Raw genomic sequence first — 23417 nt, forward strand, 5'->3', positions numbered from 1 at the left:
ACATTATTCTGAAGGCCGGATATCATAAGTCTCTGCTTTTGTGATGCGAAAAATTCTTGTTTATAAACGGAAAGTAGTCAACCTTGTGCATCTAATACCGCACCGGAAGAAGAAGAATCTAGTCAAGCTTAATTCTCTTGCCTTGTTACCGTATAGAGTAAAGGCGAACCAGCCATAACTCGGTATTAAAGTTGTGCTAAGTTGTGGTGTTCAATAAATCTAACAATCATCTTTTACTCGCCTACAAAAGCATTACTCCTCGTATCTTTTCGTGTTGTTCCGTTTCGCGTCGTTGGTTGAGATTAGTCGCACTCGGGGGTAAACTCGATAAAATGCGATAAGACTTAACACAAGTCCGGACAAGCTGAAGCAAAGCAAACAAGGGAAGAAGGAAAATAAACAAGGCAAGTCAAGGCAAGACATAAAGAAAGAGGAAAAGACAAAAAAAAAAAAAAGGCCCAGGCCAGTACAAGAAGGGCAAGACCAGGCTAGGAAAGCAAAGCTGGTTACACAAGAATAGTATGATCAATGTAGTCGAGACAGTCTTCTTTGGAGCCGTTCTTGGGGGATATCACGCGACACTCCCCTCAAAATGCGTGACATCTGTAGAGGAGCTGAGAAGGAAGACTAAAGTCCAACTGGCTTGATCTAGATACAGCTCTTTTGCGAGTCGTCGTGACACACGATTAATCAGCCTACTAAGATTGAGAAATCGTATCAAGCATTGTTTTTCTTCGTTTCACCGACTGTCGGATTCATGAGTCGCTACTCGTTCGCGATCAAAAAGAGAGCGCCTAATATCGCAGATAAGCATTTCTCAGTCGCAATCACGACTTAATAGCAAGCATAATATAAAAATATAATTAAACAGTGATGTTTATATCTGATTCATTCTTACTCAAATAATTACTCAACAGATTTACTGAAGTCTGGTACAATGGATAGCACTGGCCACACTAAACATCATTCAAGAACAGCAAATATAATACTCTTAAATAATTTCTATTTTTACTGCCCATACCTTAATGACACAGAAATGACAGATTTTTCAAACTCGAGTTCGTGCCGCCAGTTTCATTAACATATTTGGCAGACATTGTCTGCCCTTTTTTACTACATTTTACAAAATCATGGATCTAATAATTATAAGAAGCAACATGAAGAGAAATTAAAAAAAATAAACGTGGTTCTCTTTGTGTATGTGTGTGGGGAGACGAACTAAGTGTAATTATTGGTTCGCGAATTTACAGGCGATGTGTCCCCCCCCCTTTTTTTTTCCCCAGCGTAATTCACCGCGTGATGAAGTTAGCGAAAACACATCCCGACGCTGAGCGCTATATGAGAGAACGTGAAGTGAATTCAAGGAGTCTTAAACTTGCTTGGTTCTGTAAAAGAGTGTGTTAACAAAAAGAATGACACTGGAGCCAACACTAATGCGAACATCGGTCCATGCACTGCAGGGTCACGGAGTTGCGTGACAGCCAATATTCCATACGCATGCGCCAACCAATGAGCCACGATGATTATCGCGTGACGTTTGCTCTTGACCAACTGACTGATATGCTAAAAGGAAACATGATTTTAGAAAAAAAATGTTCAGCAATTTTTAGTTATAATTGACACATTGTCACAAATGTTGGGAGACGAGGTGGTCTGGGGGTTACATATCAAACTGCTGATATAATTATTTTTTGCACTTTCCTCCCTTCGCCTGAAATACACAAAAAAATTATGCCTGTTCTCCAGGCTACTTCATTATTACAGTGCCTCTCTACACCCACTGACAATATGTCAGAGAAACCTTAAAAAATGCTGCAATTACTTTAAGCTGATGAAAGCTACAGCAGTACAGGTCCTGTTAGGCTTGTATGATGTTACACTGTTGCATTAGAATCCTTTAACTCTCAGAAGTGACTAACATAAAACTTCTCCCTACAATATTCATACATTATTCAGCAGACAAGTGATGAGAGTATTCAAACTTATCAGCTGGAAGCTGCTATCTTGATCTAGCACCAAGTTCTCATAACTAATTTACAAGGAGATGTGTGGCAGCTAGAGGGGAGAATTAACAATCAGATCTTGGGAGTTAAAGGATTAAAACCATACCATCTGGGATATGCAAAAGTACACTAACCATTATTTTATTCTTGGCAAGGACTGCAGCAGTGCTCAGGACAGAGACAGTTAAAGTGATGTATGGGTAAGAATAATCTATTGAAAATAAAAAAATGGAAAGTATAATGAATATGTTATATAGAGTGTCAAGGTTTTCTCATCAAGACTAAATAACTTGATGCCTCATCATAAACAAAACAGAACAAAAACACTTACAAATGATTCCACCAAATAAGGCATGCAACATTGCAAGGGATGGTAAGAAGTACATGGCAGCATACGTAGAATCTCGCCCCTGGCCATCACAGAACTGGTGTGAAATAATGGGCCGGAACAAAAACAGGAGCCCAACAGAGAGTGCATAATACATGAGCACTATGGTGTACCTGACACAGGAGACCCAAACATTAAAAAAGCTGAAAAACGTACAGAAATTCACCAGAATGTCTACTTCTGGTCTCACAGAATATACCTGATCTACATTCAATGATAACCTGGACCGAGGCACCCTTTATCAATATGTCCCATGTGCTTTAAGAGATTGCAATGCAAACATTTTGTTATCTGCCTGTTGAGGACATTCATTGCAGACAATTCATCATTCAATGCCTTCATAGAAAACAAATGACTAATGATAATCATCAGGCCATAAAATAAACTTCCTCAACAATGTCCTCAACATCACACATTTTGTACTTCCCTATTTCCTTGCCAAACCAGATACTTCCCTATAAGGTTTATTGTAAATTTCAGTACATTTTAATGGACAAAATTATACTAAAAAATCTTTTTCAGTAGGAGCTTTTCATAATGATAATAATCAATTCTTAACCAAACCACCTTTTTGTTGCTACTTACAAAGGATAAACAGCTTCCTGTGTGCAATGAATGGTGTTGACATAATCAGGTTTGGGATTAAAGAATATTGTATACCAGTCTGCAATTTGTTTTGTCTTGCATGAGGTCAAACTTAGGCTGCCTATATGTTTAAAGACAAAACAAGTTTAATTTATCCACATAAACACTAATCTTTGGAAAAGAGACCAGTAAATGTAGAACAATGTATACTGCTTAAAGTTAAAGTCAGACAAAAGACATCTCTTTCCTGTGTTGTTCATTTTGTTTTTCCCTCAAAGGATAACAAGTCCTTCTCAAGTGGGAGATGTTCTGGCCTAATTCAGTTCACATGCTGGACTCCAGGGGCCAGTTGAATAAAGGGTGGACAACACTATCCCATGATAAATCACTATCCCGCAGATAAGTGATAGAAAAACATATAGTGTAATCCACTGTGCAGAGATTTAGCCAATGGATAGCAATATCCAACCCTCAAACAACTGGGGCCAGGTCAAGAGGTTTGATTAAAGTTCAGGGAACCTCACTGTGTTGTGCTCATGAGCAAGATAATTAACTCTCACCATGCCCCTCTCTGCCCATGACATAGTCCCCAGAAAACAGAAGTTGCCATAGAACTATAAATGTTGCAGGTTAACCCTTTAACTTCTATGAGTGACTGAGACAGAATTTCTCCTTACTGCACAATATCAATACATTATCAAGCAGACAAGCAAGGAGAATCGAGAGAAATATCAATTAGGGGATTATTAGTCGATCCAAACCCCAAATTCTCCCAACTATCATCACAAGAATTGAATGGGAAACAGTAAGGAGAATAACTAGTGAGATCTTAGGAGTGAAAGGGTTAAAATGGGATTGGGGTTGAAATGATTTCAAACCACATGGAAGGTCAATTTGTAATTTTTGCTGCTTAAGAAAACTGATGATATATCTTGCTTAAACAAAGATAAAAGTAAATACATAGAGCATCATTACAACGTAACACAACTGAGATAAAATACAATGCAGTAACAACATATTAAACATACTGCAAAAGTAGTGATTGATTAAAGCATTTAACCTCAATGTAATCTACAGGTAAGCAGTCATAGCCAATTGTGGCATTGTCTATGTGTTGCATGGGAACAAAAAATTAAAACAAGGCCCTTTAAATGTTTCATACATGTTTGCAGACAGAATTTTCCTCACAATATCAATATAACATCAACCAGAAAAGTGATGAGAATAAAGAAAAATATCAATTTGGGGATAATTAATTGATCCAATACTAAATTTTCAGAACTAACATTATAAGAATTGTATGGTTGACAGTAAGGAGAATTACAAATTTGATCTGGGAGTTAAAGGGTTAAGGTTCTACACTAACCTTGAGGTTTACTGATGAGAAGAGAAAAAATGGCAGCTAAAGTACTTTCAACAAAAGCACTCGCACAGAGAAACAAGATGCTGCAAAATAGTCATAAAAATAAAATTGAGAAATCAATTGCATTCAAAGTACTGGTGAAAAAAAATTTAGATTAAAAATCTCCCAACAACATCAGTCACACAAAACTCTGAACTTGAAGCACCTAAATAGAAGCATGACTGAATATTAATAAAGTTTCATTTGAAGTTACCTTTTTCTATCTCTTTTGGCAAACAAGTCAATGAAGAACCAATGAATTATCAAAGACAAGAATGCCATAAAACCCAAGTACAACCAGTCATATAAATCAGGAGATGATGAGCATTCCAAGCATACTGTGCCATTGGTATTATAACCTCTTGGGCAAGCCTAAAATGGAAAGATTTTTATATTATTAATAACCTTTATTTTAAGAGGGTGACACCAATTACTTTGAAAAGTATTCTCCCTTGTGGCCCTCTAAAAACAAAATTGATAACAATAAATTACAACAATAATGATAAAAAGCCTATTTACAAATAGTAATTAAAATAAAAGATCTTAAAAAAAAATTCTTATTTTCTCCCTTCCTAGTGATCCTCTAAAAACAAAGTTGATGATAATAAAATTACTAACAACAATCAAGATAAAAACCTATTTACTACTGATTACTTATACAATCAACCCTGATATTTTAATAGGAAAAAACGAAAATTTGAAAATCCCAAGCCAGAGGTGAATAATCTTATGTTCTCCCAACTTTTCTTGACAGTGAGTTGTTGCACTCCTGATCTATGAGGATGAGAGCAATCACTGCAGTTATGTACACTACTTAAGCAGTAGTGAAAAGAAAGCCTGAAAAATTCAGGCTTGTATGCGAGTTGAACCCATGACCTCTGCAATACTGGTGCAATGCTTTAACAACTGAACCTATAAGCCAAGTTGGAGCTGGTCATTTTGATGGTTCGTAATAAACTTGAAAGTGATAAATAAATGATTGTGAATTTATGGATATCATACATCTGAACTGCCGTTCAATACACAGAGAAATCTGTTAGAAAGTGAAGCCTTTTACTTTATTAGAACTTGCAATAGACTGGAATCCTTTACAGTGAAAGAAGCAGTGCAAAATGATATGCATTCCAATAAAAAAAAACTACATGATGTAGGAATGACATTGTTTTGACGTTGATATACTCAAAAAAGATTTTTCATATTTGCCACATTTAGAGAAGCATACATTTGAACGGTATTTTAGATTTAATTCAAGCTTAGCAACTAGCTTACTATTGGACTGTAATAAAGACATGTAGCGTCTGCATTCTCGAGAAATTTTTAAAAATTTGTTTATTAAAGAATCGCATTACTTACTCCGCAGTCTCCAGGTTTTCCATCCTCTTTAATTACCCTTCCACAGTATTTCCCAGGGCATGGTTCAAATGCACCTACAATAATATCATAAAACAGCTGTATGTTTTCACCGCCGATATTATAAGTTAAATGTAATAAACATAACATTTAATTTTGATCGATTCTCCGAGAGAAGGGAAAGAAATCTAGTGTAAACTTTTGAGAAAACCATTACTTAGTTTGGATGTGATGATATCATGATTTGTTCGCCATGTTTAAACTATCTAAGAATTCCTTACCGTTTATGCCCCCTTGTAGTGGCAAAAACCAAGTGAATGACAATAGAAGAGAAAGGAAACGTCTTTCACTCATGCTAAAATACATTGAGTCCACTTCAAACTACATCTTTTTCAGCCCTTTGATTCCCACCTTTGACAATAGAACTATAGAGTTTATTTCTGAAGTCTTAAAGGTCGAAACTATCCTAAACAAGTCTGCGGTGGAATCGGCCAAAATCAACCTCGGACATCTCCAAAGAACATAGTCGCCATTACAAGGGCTTTGTAACCCAGCCTCTTTTCGCGAGAGCGCGCGATCCGCGCGAAAAGTTTCATTACGGTTAATCTGCGTGAAGTCGATTTTCAACCAACTGCTATTCAAGTGGGGTTTGTCATCTGATATAAAATATGATAAGCAAAGAATTGAAACCACTGTATCAAATGACAAGCCCAGAATACCTGCATGATACGTGTTGAGAAAGACAAAGCCAAGGTCGACTTAGGTAAGATTCCCGATCCTCTGTGCTTCTACCCCGTATTTTTGAAAGTTGATTGTAGCACTTCAAAGGAAGAGGAATCAAATGCAAAGGTAAGATTTCAATTTTAGTTACAATGTGATGTTTTGATCATTCTTTCGCTAAATTTCTCTTTGATCTGGATCACTGGTTCACGTAACAAACCTCCCACTTACAACAACCCCACAACAAGTCCCGGAAATTGCATTTGTCACCATACACGTTGATGACTTTTAGCCTTCAGATATGAAAAATATAATTCGCTTTGGGTCAAGCCAGAGAGGGATCACGGAAACGCCTTTACCGTGCGCTCTTGCGGATCGCAAGTAGTTAGAGATAGCCTGTTGCGTAGATAACATAAATCTTGGGTTATGTCTACTCTTATACGAAATTTTATTCCTTTTTTATCATTTTATTAATCTTAACACTGCTTAATGCAGCAGCGCTTGCTACGTGCAAGAAAAATGAAAAGTCTAAGCGACCGTTTATAGTCTGTGATGAAATAGTTATTGTTTACCTGCCGTGTAATTTTTCCTGGGCGCTGTTCGTACGTAATTAGCGTTTCCCTTTCTTTACACAACCTTCGTGGAAGAACGAACGGCAAATATGTAGAATTAAACATAAATTGGGTATTATGGATCAAGATTTGAACGCAAAGAGGAGGCTGTATCTCCGACATCATACAGGATTTAAAATATCACAGATCTATTTCTACTGCATGACAACATTTTATAGATTTGTGTTGTGCTCATGCTATGTACGCACTCTTTCCTTCGAAAAGGTAATGAACAAAAAAAAAAAAGAGGAAACCAACGTGGCTTTGTCGTCAGTGGAAACTTACGCGCGAGCTGGCATGTTAAGCCCGAATTTATGAACACGTCACGCTCAAAGTGGGTTATAGCGTGACACATGGTCCGGCTAAAACACGCTAAATGAAACTGAAAGAAATCTCGAAAATTAAAGCAGTTGGGGAAAGAATTGATGACGGTAACTTCAAAACACGTCAACAACTTTTGTGGGGGACTTATCAGAAATCGTGTGAGTTTGATGTCGATCAGCAAAGCTACTATTGACACTTTGAAATTTCAGAGGGGTACAGAGGTTATAGGCGCCTCACATAACATATGCTCAACTTTTCCGGGCTTTCTGAGAAGGGAAGTGTTTTGAGTCAATCCCGTGATTTATTGCCCGTGATATATTGTTTGTAAAATAAACAGAGTAGCAGATAAAAAAATAAGGTATTTCTTTTTTTCCTCAAATTTTATCTCTTAGATTGGAAATGAGGATCTTTACACTATCCATGTGACATCACGAGTGCGTCGTGCGTCACCGGCCAACTACTGGACAACAGAACAGGAAGTCGAACCGATGGGAGGGGAAAAAACCGCAAAGGTATTTTGAGGAGACTGGATATAAAGAGCTTTCCTTGAAAGCTGTGTATAATTTGAATAAGTGAGAGTCCTCAGAGGTAAGCGCAGTTTATCATTGTTTTTTTTTTTATAATTTTCTCTAAGTATCCTTTTCAGGAATGTGCTACGCACCGATGGAAGTGTTTCTCTCCTGAATCGAAATTGAAAGTTGAATATCTGAGAAAGATAACTTTATAAATATTTTGTAAGAATTTGATCTTTTAACTCTTGCGTCAATTCTCTTTATCATCCCGGAGAGGTTTGAAGCAATTCAAATGGAAACATTCAATTTACGATCTTGTTTACTTGATTCACTTGAATGATTATTGATTGTACCTAAGGTCAAGATGGCTCAATGTTTGCTGAGATCTATTCAACGTTTCGTATGGTGTAGGGCTAAACAAGTCGTTGCGTTTATCAAACAAACTTTGTCAATATTGGATTCATCATAGTGTACGAAGATTACACGAAAGAATTGCGCTTTTTTTCGAAATGAAATGACGAAACTCATTTTGGTTTCTCTGCTTTGAATGTCTTAAGACGAACTATTGCAGTTTAACATCAGTCACAGTCAAAATTCCTTAACAAGCATTGAATTTTTTTCTCTCGCTCAGAGATCCAATTAACAAAAACCAGACCGCACTATTATAGAATGGGAGCTGAGCATTTTGAACTTGATCGGCTTTTATTCACCTGTAAAGTTTTCCAATTTGTGACTTTACGACACAGTAGTAATCTTGGATGGCTGATGCAATTGGTAGAATCACGGAAACATTGAAAATTCCGCTTTCATGATGAAAGATTGGATTTCCGTCCATTTGACAAGCGGGACGCGTGACATGTAACGCAACGTTGTTATTCAGGTCTAAACCGAGGAGCTATCCTATGCTCGAATTAGCATTTATAAATTTGATTTTTATTCTTTTAATTTTTTATTTGTTTCTGTTTAATCAATTCTGCTGATGAGTAAATAACCAGATCGAGAAATGAGCATAACTTATCTCGTAAATAAGAACGGAAATATGCAATATATATTAAGCTGAGATATATCTAATTGGAATTGTCCCATCTATTTTCAAGATTTTCTAGGGAATTACCACATCATGCCAGAGGAAAAGACCGGCCTTGCTTTCTCCGGTGGTGGAATTCGCTCTGCTGCATTGAGCTCCGGTGTGTTACGAAGGCTTCTACATCGTAAAGTTAAAATTGATTACGTTAGCTGCGTTTCCGGAGGAAATTACACAGCCGCCGCCTACGTGGATTGGAAATACAGAAACAACAAAGAGGATGATCCGAAATGGCATAATAAATTTTTTGAACACATGCGAAGCAGAGTTGGTTACATTTGCAGTTGGAAAAATCCATTGCAAGGCATTTTAGAGAGCATCATACTGGTTTTCCTGCTGATCACAGTCAATCTTCTTATCCCCTGCATCATCTACAGCGCCGGTGCTGTTCCATCTGCCTACGTCATCGATTACCTGCTTGGCACGGTCATGCGCAAAGGCTTTAACTGCACCGATGTCCCACAAATTTCAAAAGGACTGAACAATTCAAGGAAACGTTGCACTCAACAATTCGAAATCGACGAGCCAGAGATGCGCAAGCCAGTTTACCTGTTCTTTTTTCTTTTCCTTGCATTCTTTGTGTCCCACGTCATCAAGACTATCGCTCCATTAAGACTTCGCTCGATTTCCCGTTACTTCAAGATTTTGTCCGGGTCGCTGCTTGCTTTAACGTACATTCCCTGGTTGATGGAGCAGTTTACTGAGGTTCTTCCTGATTGGCTTTATACGCTAGTAATCGTGCTGAGCATCTTTTTCTGGCTTGGATTTCCACCCTTACGAGGCAAGGCATCCTTAGCACTAGTGGCGTACGTTTATGCATCCGTTGTGAGATGGCGAGTGTATGAGACCAGTGTTATAGGTATCGAGTATGAGGAGAAACTTTTTTACAATCTTCTCCTCGTTTCTGGATTTTGCTTATGGTTGAATCCTTTCGTTGGAATGTTCAGCTCCACGGCAATTTTTACATACTACAAGTAAGTAGTGCTAACTTCTCAATCAATTCAAGAGGTAGCTGTTGTGTTGTCATCTACGAACGGAGATCAAGTAGGTTTATGCCAAGGATCGAACAATCCTCATTTTAACGTTATCACGCTTCTAACCATTTATTTACAGACAAGAAGAGGAGCATAGTTCAATGGAGGCAGAGTTACTGCGCACACTCGAATGATTTCAAAAAGCCTCTTTCAATCTTATACCTCATTCACACTAAACCTTAAATGTGTTTTAAACTTTTTTTGTTAAACACAGTTCTATAAATTTGTTACTTCACAGAAGCTGCTTAAACCGATGTTTGTCGACTTTAAATGTAGCTCACTGAAAACAAAAGTTAGCGATTACTTGAATCCTATGGAAACTCAGTTTTTAGTTCTCTGTTTCTAATTTGGGCAACTGCCCACCTACCCCTCCCCTAACCCAACAACAGTCTATTGATAACAAGTTAGGGTTAATGTTGGGTTAGGGGAGGGGTAGGTGGGCAGTTGCCCAGATACTGATATTGGTCCTTTTCATTTAGTTAAACCCGGTTCAACTAAAAATATTTTGCGTGAATGGGGTAATAGAGCGAAGTTCTTTTCAATTTCAGGTGGAGACTGCAGCGAGCGTTTTTTACGAAGAAAAGCGTTGGTTTACTTGGCTGTAACGGAATCAGTTGCCGAGACTTCTTCCCGATACTGTCCTGCTATAGCCCCGAGGAGCACGACCCAGCCAAAGAACCTCTAGTCATGGATGACCTAAAGCAAGTCAAACCGCAATACATCAGTAACGTGGCAGTGGATTATTGGCGCAAGAAACCGATCCTAAAAGAGCCTTCCTACGCCATCATGGCACTGTCACCGACTGAGAATGAACGAATCGACCATCAGCCGGGGGAACCTAGTGTGGAGGACAAATTGTATCCAAAATACGTCAATCAGACGGATGCCATGGTAACCTCTGCTGCTGTGATGGCACTGAGTCCGGAGCAGGAGGAGCCGTTCAGAGATCTACAGATGCTTTTGGGATTAACCCTCCGAAAAGGAATCAGGAGTAATCCGAATGAGTCTTTCGGATTAGCTTCAAAGGTGGGTTGCAATGTGAAACCTAACTTTAGGAAAACGATAAAACGATATGAGAGGCGAATGCATTCGCGGCAGGCGGACAGGCGACAGGCGTCAGGCTGCAGGCTGCAGGCGGCAGGCGGTAGGCGACGGGCGGTGGGCAGTAGGCGGCAGGTAGTAGACGGCAGGCAGCGGGCAACAGGCGGTAAGCAGCAAGCAGCAGGCGGTAGGCGGCAGGCGGCAGGCGGCGGTTGGCAGGTGGTGGGTGGCCGGCGGCGGGTGGTTAAACGGACGACTCGTGGCGATAACAAAATAAGCTCTCCACTGACCATCGACAAGTTTCTATTTCCGATCGTTTTTATTCCGTTGTCTCATTGTGTCGTCTGGCGTTTTTGTTTCAGATTTTAGCGGTTTTAATCCAGAGCATCGCAGCCCTCCCGATAATATTGCTTGCAGCCATCTGGCATTCTCCTTGGGACATGAAGAATGCTGAGAGAGCCGCTATTGCTTCGTTCGTGGTCTATTTTATAATTTTTTTCGGAATTGCCTTGTTGCAAACTGGCCGTGAAACACCATGCTTCCTCGACAACTTTGCAAGGTGAGAAATTTGAGAGTTCTACCTTATCAGTGTGTGTCCGTACAGAATGGAAAATCTATGCTTCAGTTGAGCGCTTGGCAATTGCCGGAATGTCATATAAAAAGTCTAAGATAATTACGACTGACAATCAGAGCTGAACAAAGGAAACGTAACGGTCTGATTTACGTTTTACATCTGATTGTGCGGGAAAGAGCTTTGAGTTTATTATAACAATCATAGCACACAATGAAAAAAAATTGTTCTTAATCCTGGATTACTTACAACATTTGATTTTAAATTGCTCTAACGATGGTTAATTTTTCGAAAAGCCTGTCATTAGGTTATTTTTTGTCATTAATTGCGCTCCGAAAATGCCGCGATAGTTTTTGTCTTCTTAAACAAACGTATTTTCTGAAAGCTTTATCTTCGATCAAACCTTTTGGCGCACTTCACAGCTTTTATTACTTTTAGTGACCTTGATCTTTTGTTTCCTACAGATGGTGTCACGTACATTTATATCATGTTCGAATGTTGCGTGAGTTATTTCAAGTGAACAACGTCGGCCCCAGGCCCCCAGCACTGCTATCTCTCAGTGATGGTGGTCGCCTGGAGAAATTTGGTTTGCTACCACTACTGAAGAAAAGACTTAAGCGGATTTTAATCGTGGATGGAAGTTTCATAGTGAACGATGAAGACTACGCCAAACAGATCCTGAAATCGATGGATCAAGCCAGAAAGGTCCTGAATTGTGAGTTTGTGGGATTTGGTGGCCGTGATGTGAAGGAGGAGATGCGCAAAACGTACGTTGATGTACCTCGAGGTCGCCAGCCAAGATATCATAGATTTAAGGTTCAGTATTACGACAAAAAACCCGATGAAAGCTACGAGAAAGTGAGTGAAGGCGACATAATGATCATCGCACCTCGTTACCCCAAGTATGGAAAACCATCTCTAGATTTGGAAAATAATTGGGATCAGTACCACCAAGATACCGGAGAGCGACTTGACGAAAAAGAGTGGGGTAAAGGGCCTGTTCTCAGCGAAGATGAAGTTGACCGCTTGACGTTCTGCTGCTGTGAATGTTGTCACTCAAACTCCAAAGTCCTTCAGTGGATATCTAAAAAGCTTTGTTTGGGATTCCCAAGTACGTCAACTGTCAATCAATTCTTTACGTCTTCACTCTATACAGCTTATCACCGCGAGGGGTATCGCGCATGCGTAGAATCTGGTGCCGAGGAATTTCTTAAGGAGTGTGATGCCACTGAACTCGCAGATATTGTGTAATGAAGAAGAACGCACCGTCCCACTACAGAGAATGAAAATAGTAAGGGACTGCGCATGTTCTTTTATTGTACCCTCTGAATAGAAATTGGCAGAAATTGATTTAAAGAGAAAATTTCTATAAACGAGGGTTTATTGGTGGGAAAACAAAAGAAATGTTTTATTATTGCAACATTGCTTAGAAAAAAATTACCGTTTAATGACCATGAAAGATTGGGTCGGGAGGGTGAATGAGACAATCTTTGAGAATAAAGGATTCCATTGAATCTTCATTGAGGTAACAGAATTCCCTATAATTTACAAAGTTTCAAAACCTCAAAATTTTTATAAAATATATGTAATGCTAGTTTATTTTAGCGAGAAAAAAAATGACTGTAAGAGGCATCATTCAGCCGTTTATTATGGTTTATAATAAAGTTCGGATATAACGTGCTCTGTCATCGGTTGAAAGAGCGTGTTCTGTCCTAGTGTAAAATGCGAAGCTGAGTAAAAAGCTGTCACGCCATATGCCAAATAGTACTATGTCCGACCAATTCCCGGATTTCTATCTAGTCTTTTTTTGTTAATTGAAAGTGACATTTTCACCAAAAAAAATTGAATAAAGAAATTGAAAGGGAGTTTATTAGAATGCTACAGCGCCTTAGAAGGGATCAGGTAAATTTTATTGTGACAGAACCAAAATCCTTCGCTTCCCGCCCCGCCCCCCCTCCCTTGCAAGACGATCACTAATGACCGCTTCCCAGCTTGATTGTAGATGAACCTACATCTTTTACAGTCCTTTGAATCCTACCCGACTTTCAAATCAGACCTTTAAAAGGACGTTCTCTGGAGTACATATAGATTTAAACATTCCGTAAAAGTCTACAGTCTCCGCGCTGGAGATCTTAGAAGCTAGAATTGCTTTTCTGACTTGGCGGAAAATAGTCATGTGATCGTAGGGATTAACTGCGAGTCAAAGAAAAGACATCTTAAGATAATGTCACATGTTACCAAAATATTCGGTCATCAATAAGTGCAGACCCCTTGCAGCACCTAATTGTCAAGAAATTGCGAGTTGAAGATACTGAAGCCTACCAGGAGATGATTAGAATGAACTTCAAGACATTCTGAGGAATTTTTACGGCTACTTAATTCATTTTATCCTTTGCCATCTCGGTTTGAGCCCAGTTTTGGCAAAACTGCTGCCCGAAAAACTATCATTCACTATCATCTGCTCGTGCAAACGGCAAAAACTATCGTCAACCGGACTATCATGTCGAATTTGAAAATGTCCAAACTGCATGATAGTTGAAAGTAGTCGATGATAGAGCATGATAGTTCGTGTTCAAATACGCGTGATAGTTGAAACTATCATTAACCACTATGACAGTTTGAACGGGGCATAACTTATGGTTTAACAACACGAGGACGAGCTCGTACTTATACCTTGACAATCTTCTTTGGTAACAGAAAGAAGCTCTTCTTCGCCACTTGATCCAAGAACGCTTGCAATTTTGTGGTGTGTATTTCCTCTAAAATTTTCTTAGAAGGAATCTTAAGCTTATGATAATGAGGACAAAACCGCATGCTTGTGTTTCTTCATGCATGATGTCCGTCACGACAATACACTACATGGCATTGATTGTTCCTATAGTATGCGTTCCTTGGCATATCATCAAACAACGTTTGTACCAAAGATTCCCGATCGTCGATTCAACTCGATCAACTCTTTCGCCAGATTGAGAGCAAAACTACGAGATGAAATGTCAGTAGAACTGAGAAACCTCACAAAAATCCGCGATTTTAAATGAAAAATCAGACGGTGACTCTTCGCCATTTTAAACTATGTATAACCTGATTGTTCCATACATTTCGAGAAGAGTGTAGTGTGTCAATAATCTTATTATATCCTATGTTATCTATTTGTCCAATATTTTGACTCGCATTGATTCGGTTATTAATCTGTGTTTATCAACTATTGTTACTCAAATAAGTGTAAAATAAATACCTATTAATTTCATGTGTAAAAGTAAGTGGTTAAACATGGTTACCTGTCATTGTTATGATATAAATAATCATCATTTAATTGAATGACACGTCATACCTCGAAAGTGAAAGTAGTCAGGGAAAGATCCAGAACTGATGATATTGAGTAATTTCTCGATACATAAATGAAAGAGTTGTGGCTAGAAAAGCAGTGATAGCATTGGTTAAACATGGCTACCTGCCACTGTTATGATTTTGAATAATCTTCAATTAATTAATTAATAAAAAGAGCGCTAAACACACAGGCTTATTACTCGATTAGCACAGTTTGACGGATCATCTTCTCGGAAAACATATGTGCAGATTACGTAAAGAGGGGCGGAAGTGTTTTGGGGGGGAACCCCCCGCCCACTGTGAGCTCATTTATGAGTGAGCTCATTTATGAGTGAGCTCATTTAAGAGAATTGTTCATTTGCTGCGTTAAGAGGTAAGTGAAGTTTGCATCTGCTGTTTGAGGATACATGCATTTTTCGAAAATATTTTGTTATGGACGCACAATCTTCATAAAGACATGGTCATCTTATCAGGCTAAGCTATCGTTTGAAAGTAACTGTACATAAAAACTTGGTTAATATTTTGAAAGTATCTTAACGACAACATTATTGTTGTTATGTATAACCATGATTTCCATACATTTCGAAAAGAGTGAAATATATCAATAATCTTATTATATTTTATGTCATCTATTTGTCTGACACTTTAATTAACATTGATTCATTTATTAATCTGTGTTTATCAACTTGTTTTACACAAATAAGTGTAAATAAGCTTACTGTGTACAGGTGTCTTGAGATATCAGTTTGTAATTCGTCATCGAATACCTATCAATTTGCGTTTTATGTTTGAAAGTAAGTGATTTAAACACGGTTCGCCTCAATTCATTTCTTAAGAATACCTGCCATTGACGTGATTTTGAATAATCAGTACCTCGAAAGTGAAAGCGGTCAGGGAAAGAGTTGATAATAATAAGTAATTTCTCGAAACATGAATGAAAAAGTTGTGGCTAGAGAAGTAGTGGTAGGCGATTTTGTGTGTGATTTTTGGGCGGTGAAGCCACAAGAAGTTTGAAAAGGAAAAAATGGAAGAAATGGTAAATACTTCTGCACTCGAATCTCTACAGCTATTTTCTTTTAGCGACCAAAAGACCGCTAAACATACAAACCTATTACGCGATTAGCACAGCTTCACTGATAATTCTTCCGGAAGACATATGCAAAAATTAAAGAGGGACTTCCTTTCTGAAAATGAAAGTGTTGGGTGGGGGTAAACCCCCGCCCACTGTCAGCTCATTTAAGACTGAGATATTTGAAAAAGGTATAGTTCAGTGGAGTTAGGAATTGTTTGTTTGCTACTTTAAGCGGAGAGGTAAGTAAAGTTTGCGTCTGCTGTTTGAGGATATATACATTTTTCGAAAATATTTTGTTATGGACGTACAATCTTCATAAAGACATGGTTTTCATATCAGGCTAAGCTATCGTTTGAAAGTGACCGCACTTAAAAGGTCGGTTAATACTTTGTAAGTATCTTGGAACTGTCTTGATTTTTCGTGATCGCTTAAAAGAGGTTTAATGAACTTTATATGACAAAAAAAATCGATTTGGGATGTCATTTACTCGATGAACCTGCCTTTTTGACGATGCGTAAAGTCAGGATTGCCCAACTTGAATGTTTGATAAGTTCTCGAGCGGATGTACTATATTTGAAGTGAGGTAACACGAATATCCATCTTCACTGTACAACCTTGTTTCGTAAAGGATTTATTGCATGGCATGAAAACCACGCTCGAATTTCGCAAAATGTTTTGACAAAATTCGTTTTAGTTTACATTGTGTTGACTGCCTCGTACGAAGTGCTGCTATGTTGAACCTAAATTACTGTAAAAGTCATAAAACTTCTGGAAAACTTTCTGGTCTCTTTTTCTTCGCTCGGGTGTCCAATCAGAAAATTTCCTTTCTTTCATCGTAATTTGCTATCTCCACTTTCATGCGAAGGGAAAAGCACAACCAGCTTTATCATTGATTTGAGTTTAGTCAGCGTTTATTCCGAATAAACGCTGACTAAAGGCGGTTTCCAAAAAATTATGGCAATTTCCTGTTTGCAAATGAGACCTCATTAAGCTGATCATTAGGGGGATACGTGACATGTAACACAACTGTCAATAAGTAGCAAGACGCGTGACATGTAACACGACTGTTGATAAGTACTGGGAAACTCGGGTATAGACGCTGGAACTCTCTTATAATTAAACCAGCAAGCCTTCAGCTTCCATACTATTATTGATCTCTTTACATATCTATCAATGAGCATTTTTAAATTTGTTTTACCTGCTCCAGTTATGAGAAAACAGAAATTATAGGAATGGTTATCTATTTACCTGCAATTCAGTCGGAAATGTGCAATTTCTACTACAGTGAGGAGTACTACGGGATTATAATTGGAATTGTTCTTTTCATTTTCAAGAATTTCCAGGGAATTATTACAGCATCAGAAATAGCCAGAGATAGAGATGGCACAGATAGACATTCCAGAGGAAGAGATTGGCGTTGCTTTCTCTGGTGGTGGAATTCGCTCTGCTGCATTGAGCTCAGGTGTGTTGCGAAGGCTTCTACATCGTGAAGTTAAATTTGGTTACGTGAGCTGCGTCTCCGGAGGAAATTACACAGCCGCTGCCTACTTGGACTGGAAATACAGACACAAAAACACGGATGATCCGGATTGGCATAAAAAATTTTTTGAGCACATGCGAAGCAGAGCTGGTTACTTATGCAACTGGAAAAATCCATTACAAGGCATTTTAGAGAGCATCATTCTGGTTTTTCTGGTGATCACAGTCAATCTCCTCATACCCTGCATCATCTATAGCGCTGGCGCTATTCCATCTGCCTACGTCATTGATTACGTGCTTGGCGCGGTCATGCGCAAAGGTTTCAATTGCAGTGATGTCCCTCAAACTTCAAAAGGACTGAACACTTCAGAGAGACATTGCACTCAACAATTCGAGATCGGTCATCCAGAGGTGCGCGAGCAGTTTTACTTGTTCTTTTGCCTATTCCTCGTATTCTTCGTGTCCTACTTCGTCAAGACCATCATTCCCACGAGACGTCGCTCGATTGCCCGTTACTTCAAGATTTTATCCGGGTTACTGCTTGCTTTGACTTTCTTCCCCTGGTTAATACAGCAGTCTACTGGGGTGTTACCCAGCTGGTTGAACGCCCTGATAATCTTCCTTAGCATCTTCTTTTGGCTGGGATTTCCACCATTAAGAGGCGAAGTATCCCTAGTACTTATGGTGTACTTTTATGCATTCGTTGTGAAGTGGCGAGTGTATGAGACAAGTGTTCTGGGTATTGTGTATGAGGAGCAACTTTTTTACACTCTCCTCTTTTTTTCTGGATTTTTCCTATGGTTAACTCCTTTCGTTGGAATGTTCAGCACTACGGCAGTTTTTGTATACTACAGGTAAATGGCCTAGAAGGCTTGTTATTATCGATCGCCTAAAGATGGTGGGGGGGGGGGTCGAATAATTTTGTTTGTGTCGCGATAAAATTCATATGATCTACCTGTAATATTCATTCGGTCCCCCCCCCCCCCCCATTGACAGTTAGTTTCATGTAGTCCCCCTTTACACTCTATTGGTAACAGCAGCTGCAACTTTCCTAATGACTCAATTTCATCTACGAACAGAGATCATTTGGGTCAAGACTAGAATCAAACGTTCGTTAGCCAAACTTAGTCTTCCTAACATTTGTATGTCAGTGGTACAGACATGCAGAAAAACACAAAACAAAGGAGGCAGGATTTCTGTTCGCATTCAAATCATTCCAAAAATCTTTTTGAATCTAAGGTTGTTTTAATTTTCAGGTGGAGGCTACAGCGAGCATTTTTTACGGAGACAAGTGTTGGTCCACTTGGTTGTAAAGGAATCGGTTGCCGAGACTTCTTCCCAATACTGTCGTGTACTCGTCCGGAACGCAACCCAGAAAGAGTACCTCTGATGATGGATGACCTGACAGAGGTCAAACCGGAGTACATCAGTTGTGTGGCAGTAGACTACTGGCGAAAAGAAGGGAAAGAATTGCCCTACGCCGTAATGGCTCTGTCGCCGAATAAAATTGAGCGAATCGACGATCAGCCCGGCAAGTCCAGGGTGTCGGAGGTATTAAAACCAGAAAACGTCAGCGTGGCGGATGCCATGGTTACTTCTGCCGCGGTTATGACACTAAGTCCGGAGCAGGAGGAGCCGTACAGAGATTTACAAGTGCAACTGGGCCTAACCCTCCGGAAGGGTTTCAGCGCGGAGGAAGGAGGAATAGCTTCAAAGGTGGGTGGCACGGAGAGCGAATTTACTTTCTTGAGGAAGCTAACGTATTATAACAAATAGATTCAGTTTTTGCGCGCGTCTGTTCAGTAGCAGAGAAGACGTCGAAATGTAGTAAGGGACTACTCATTGTTTATCTACTGGGGTAGTAGGAGTGGAGTATTTTTTGGGGGATCACATGATTTCAGGGAGAACAGAAGGGGAATCAGTCGTTGCCAATAGAGTATGAAGAAGAGGGAGAGTATTATGGAAAACTGAAATCTTCGCTTCAAAGCGGAGAATGTGACCTTTAAATAACTATTTGATATATTCGCATCGATAACAATAATAAATATACCAGACCAAACGGGTAAATAGTGCTTTCCGCGCGTGTTGATTGGCAAGTACGGAAGTGATTAGCAAGCACTTTTCGATCAATTCAAAGCTTCAACAACTCCCTGAGAAACCCATGGGCATTTGACTGTCATCCGTGCCCAAGGAGGGGGAGGGGGTTGAAGAATTCGAGCCTTGCCTGGGTGGGGTGGGGAATTCGAACCGAAAGTGTCAAAACTTTCTTATGGATTATACGTTTTTATCTTTTGATATGGAGGCAATGACTTAACTTTCGCAAATGAATGGCTCAGAAGAAAAAGTCTACAAGTTTAGGTTTAAAAATAATTTATAATAAAATCAGTCGGTAGAAAGTTGCGGTGGTCTTTTATAAAAAAAAATTGACTATCAAATCGTGCTCTTGAGTAGGGCATTTGAACACAATTGAGTCCCTGGGGCTGCAGTTTTAACGAATCAATCTTTAAAAGGTCAAATGCTCCGGGAGTTGTTCTATTGGGGAATGTTGAAGCTTCGAATTGATCGACGCATAATGAAATGAACTTTTGATCAACCTTCGACAACTTTTTTCATTTTTGCTCCTTTCCTATTCCCGTACTTCATTATATTGTGAACGTTTTTTTTTTTTTTTTTCAGATTTCAACGATTTTAATCCAGAGCATCGTAGCCCTCCCGGTGATATTGCTTGCCGTTATCTGGTTTGCTAACTGGGAAATTAATGCCGAGGGTGTGGTCATCGTTTTGTACGTGGTCATCGCTTTGTTCGTGGCCTATCCTGTGATATTTTTTGGCATTGCCATGTTTCCAACCTGCGTAAATACACCAAACGTCCTTAAAAAATTCGCAAGGTAAGAAATTAGATAATTTGGTTCAAATGAGTTTTCGTGTATCGTGTGCGTAGCGGAAAATGTTAGCTTCATCGTTGAGTCCCGTAAATCTAATGTAATTGAGACTGCCAATCAGAACTGGACAAAGGTAAATGCATGCAACACAGAGGGGGAAGGTGGGGGAAGGGAATAAGTCGTGAGAAAATAAGAAGTATCGAGAAGAAACTAGTACAATATGAATCTAGGAATCCTTTCACCACTTTGTTAACCCTTTAACGCCCATTATCTCGTTAGTAATTCTCCTTACTGTCTGCCATACAATTCTTATGATGCTAGTTCAGAGAATTTGGTAGGGGATCAACTAGAAAATCCTCAAATTTATATTTTTTTTACTCTCGTCACCTGACTGATTGATATTGTAAGGAGAAATTCTGTCTTGGTCACTCATGGGAGTTAAAAGATGCCCTATCACGATCTTCCTTAAGTGAATGTCACCATTATTGATGCCTATTTATCAAGAAAGAGAGACAAAAATCTTGTTTCAGGTAGAGCTCATCAAAAGCTATTCTTAAATTTTGCAAAAAGATTCCAACTTTTTGAACATTTACCGCCGTTGTTGTTTTATAAAGGTGTTTAATTTTTGTCAATGATTGCCCCTGAACAAACGCAATTTGATAAATGTTGGTTTTGATCACGCCTTCGACCTTATGTATTTTGCAGATGGTGTCACGTGCATCTATATCACGTTCGAATGTTGCGCGAGTTCTTTCAAGTCGACAACGTCGGCCCCAGGCCCCCAGCGCTTCTATCTCTTAGTGATGGAGGTCGCTTGGAGAAATTTGGTTTGCTACCACTACTGAAGAAACAACTTAAGAAAATTTTAATCGTGGATGGAAGTTTCATAAGGAGCGACGAAGATTACGCCAAACAGATCCTGAGATCGCTGGATCAAGCCAGAAAGGAATTACATTGTGAATTTGTGGGATGTACTGGCCGTGATGTGAAGGAGGAGATGCAGAAAGAGTACGTGGACGTACCTCGAGATCCCCCGCCGAGATATTATAAATTCAAGGTTCAGTATTACGACAAACAACCCGATAAAAGCTATGAGAGAGTGAAAGAAGGAGAAATAATGATCATTGCACCTCGTTACCCCATTGGAGAGGAGCGTTCTCCAGATTTGGAGAATAATTGCACAAATGAAGCTGACCGCTCGACCTTCTACTGTTGTCATTCAATCTCCAAAGTCCTTCAGTGGATATCTAAAAAGCTTTGTTTGGGATGCCCATGCACGTCAACTGTCGATCAATCTACTCCAGATTTGGAGAATAATTGGAATCAGTACCACAATGATACCAGAGGGACACTTGATGAAATAGAGTGGGGTAGAGGGCCTGTTCTCAGCGTAAATGAAGTTGACCGCTTGACCTTCTGCTGTTGTGAATGTTGTCATTCAAACTCCAAAGTCCTTCAGTGGATATCTAAAAAGCTTTGTTTGGGATTCCCTAGTACGTCAACTGTCAATCAATTCTTTACGTCTTCACTCTATACAGCTTATCACCGCGAGGGATATCGCGCATGCGTAGAATCTGATGCCGAGATATTTCTCACGAAGGGTGAAGCCGAAGGCCCGTGCACTAGTTGCCCTTCGGGAACTGAGTCCGCACTCCCGCACCAAACAGAAGGCCGGACACTTGAGAGCAACCGTGTCGTCACGGGAAGATCAGAGACCGCAACCGAGATAACAGCTGAAAGCGAGAATTTGCCTAATCAAGTTATGTCCTCTGCAGATGGTGTATAATGAGGAAGAACGTATCATCCAGCAATTTAAATTGTAAAATGTACTGAACTGCGGTCTTACCGTGTGTCCTCTTTATTTCTGACTAATTAATTATAGGCTCCTGCGGTTACTTAAGAGTGCCTCATACCCAGAGCTCTTTCTGCCTGAAAACCAGTAGCCCACTTGGTCACTTGCGCTTCGCGCTCGTCACCAGTCACTTTTGCTTTGAGCTTATTGCTCGCCATACTCGCGAAAGCCTGAGTAATGGGTACATTGGTCTCAGCAGGCTTTTATAGGGAAATTACCGTCATAGGAAAGATGATACAAAATAATTTGTTATTATTAATTGTATTTTTTAGACAAGAGTACCTTTTAAAGATCATGAAATTTTGGTTTGGAAGAGAAGTTTGCTAGCTGATTGTTGTATCATATACAAGCGTTTCTAAGCTCATGTATCTAGTTATCTCAAAAGTCTACTAAAGTTTACCAGCCAGACTCACTCATGGCAGACTTGGGACGCTAACGTCAATGTAGAGTGTTCACACGTAAAACGTAAACGGAACAAGGCGGAAGAACTTTCACTCTGACCGTTTGTCAGGCGTGGAATAAATTACCTTTCCCATACGAAAAACAGGTGCACTTAATGCTTGAAAAACTCTCTTTAAAAAAAGGATTTCCAAGATCAGCAGCTTTCTCAAAATCATTCCTCTTTATTATTTTCAGTCTTTTTTAAAGTACTAAGCGATGCAAAAATTGATGTAATGCAACCATGATAGTTATTTTGTATTTTCTAAAATGCCTTATATATAAACGTTACGTGAAGATGAATAAGCCAACAAGCAGAGTTAGTTGTTGTCGGCAAAGACCGGCCGTTTAGAGAAGCTTTATAGAGATATTGGGGTAATTTTATTTTTCTGTCGTTTCAGAATTGATACCGTCAGGAGCCCATGGGCTCCTGTACCGTAATATAAGTACAATTTTTAGTGAAAGTTACCATGCAGCTGTATTAATACAAGGTATTAAGAACATTTAATTCAATAAAATGGGCGTTTAAAATAGTATGAGCCTTAATCGAATGTAATATGGCAGCTACAGTTTCAGTTTGATAATGACAAAAAAGCCAATTAAGTAAGTGCGGATCATATTTGACGCTTCCCAATAAGTTTACTCCTTGATTACTCCGATTCCTCATCAAATGTACCTCTGAAATGGTCACCAAACTAAGGGTGACAAGTGTTTAACTCGTACATATATTCATTCATCCACC

General features: G+C 39.3%; 3 protein-coding genes across 6 annotated transcripts; 2 read left to right on the forward strand and 1 right to left on the reverse strand.

Moving 5' to 3' along the window:
• Positions 1-1285: 1285 nt before the first annotated feature.
• On the reverse strand, positions 1286-6272 carry LOC131794803 (JNK1/MAPK8-associated membrane protein-like). The gene is made up of 8 exons (XM_059112357.2): positions 6010-6272; positions 5732-5805; positions 4593-4750; positions 4343-4422; positions 2977-3097; positions 2335-2504; positions 2138-2214; positions 1286-1563 (listed from the first exon to the last, which is right to left on the reverse strand). Exons 1-8 carry the CDS (start codon positions 6092-6094, stop codon positions 1360-1362), a joined length of 969 nt encoding a protein of 322 aa, XP_058968340.2. The 5' UTR covers positions 6095-6272; the 3' UTR covers positions 1286-1359.
• Positions 6273-6399: 127 nt separating this feature from the next.
• On the forward strand, positions 6400-13490 carry LOC131794802 (uncharacterized). Of its 3 annotated transcripts, none has more exons than XM_059112355.2 (6): positions 6400-6577; positions 7776-7971; positions 8993-9953; positions 10562-11039; positions 11417-11613; positions 12090-13490. In XM_059112355.2, exons 3-6 carry the CDS (start codon positions 9016-9018, stop codon positions 12874-12876), a joined length of 2400 nt encoding a protein of 799 aa, XP_058968338.1. In that variant the 5' UTR covers positions 6400-6577; positions 7776-7971; positions 8993-9015; the 3' UTR covers positions 12877-13490. The 3 variants fall into 3 exon arrangements, with proteins under 3 accessions (XP_058968338.1, XP_058968339.1, XP_066017220.1); XM_059112356.2 differs by having other exon boundaries at positions 7776-7895; XM_066161123.1 differs by lacking the exon at positions 6400-6577 and adding an exon at positions 7425-7541.
• A 2573-nt stretch (positions 13491-16063) lies between these two features.
• LOC131794881 (uncharacterized) lies at positions 16064-23193 on the forward strand. Of its 2 annotated transcripts, none has more exons than XM_066161454.1 (5): positions 16064-16263; positions 17359-18357; positions 18760-19219; positions 20180-20391; positions 21091-23193. In XM_066161454.1, the coding sequence occupies exons 2-5, from the start codon at positions 17405-17407 to the stop codon at positions 22169-22171; spliced, it is 2706 nt and encodes a 901-aa protein (XP_066017551.1). In that variant the 5' UTR covers positions 16064-16263; positions 17359-17404; the 3' UTR covers positions 22172-23193. The 2 variants fall into 2 exon arrangements, with proteins under 2 accessions (XP_066017551.1, XP_066017552.1); XM_066161455.1 differs by lacking the exon at positions 16064-16263 and adding an exon at positions 16394-16414.
• The last annotated feature ends 224 nt before the right edge of the window (positions 23194-23417 follow it).

The sequence above is a fragment of the Pocillopora verrucosa genome, chromosome 14 (genome assembly GCF_036669915.1).
Source record: "Pocillopora verrucosa isolate sample1 chromosome 14, ASM3666991v2, whole genome shotgun sequence".
Lineage (NCBI taxonomy): Eukaryota > Metazoa > Cnidaria > Anthozoa > Scleractinia > Pocilloporidae > Pocillopora > Pocillopora verrucosa.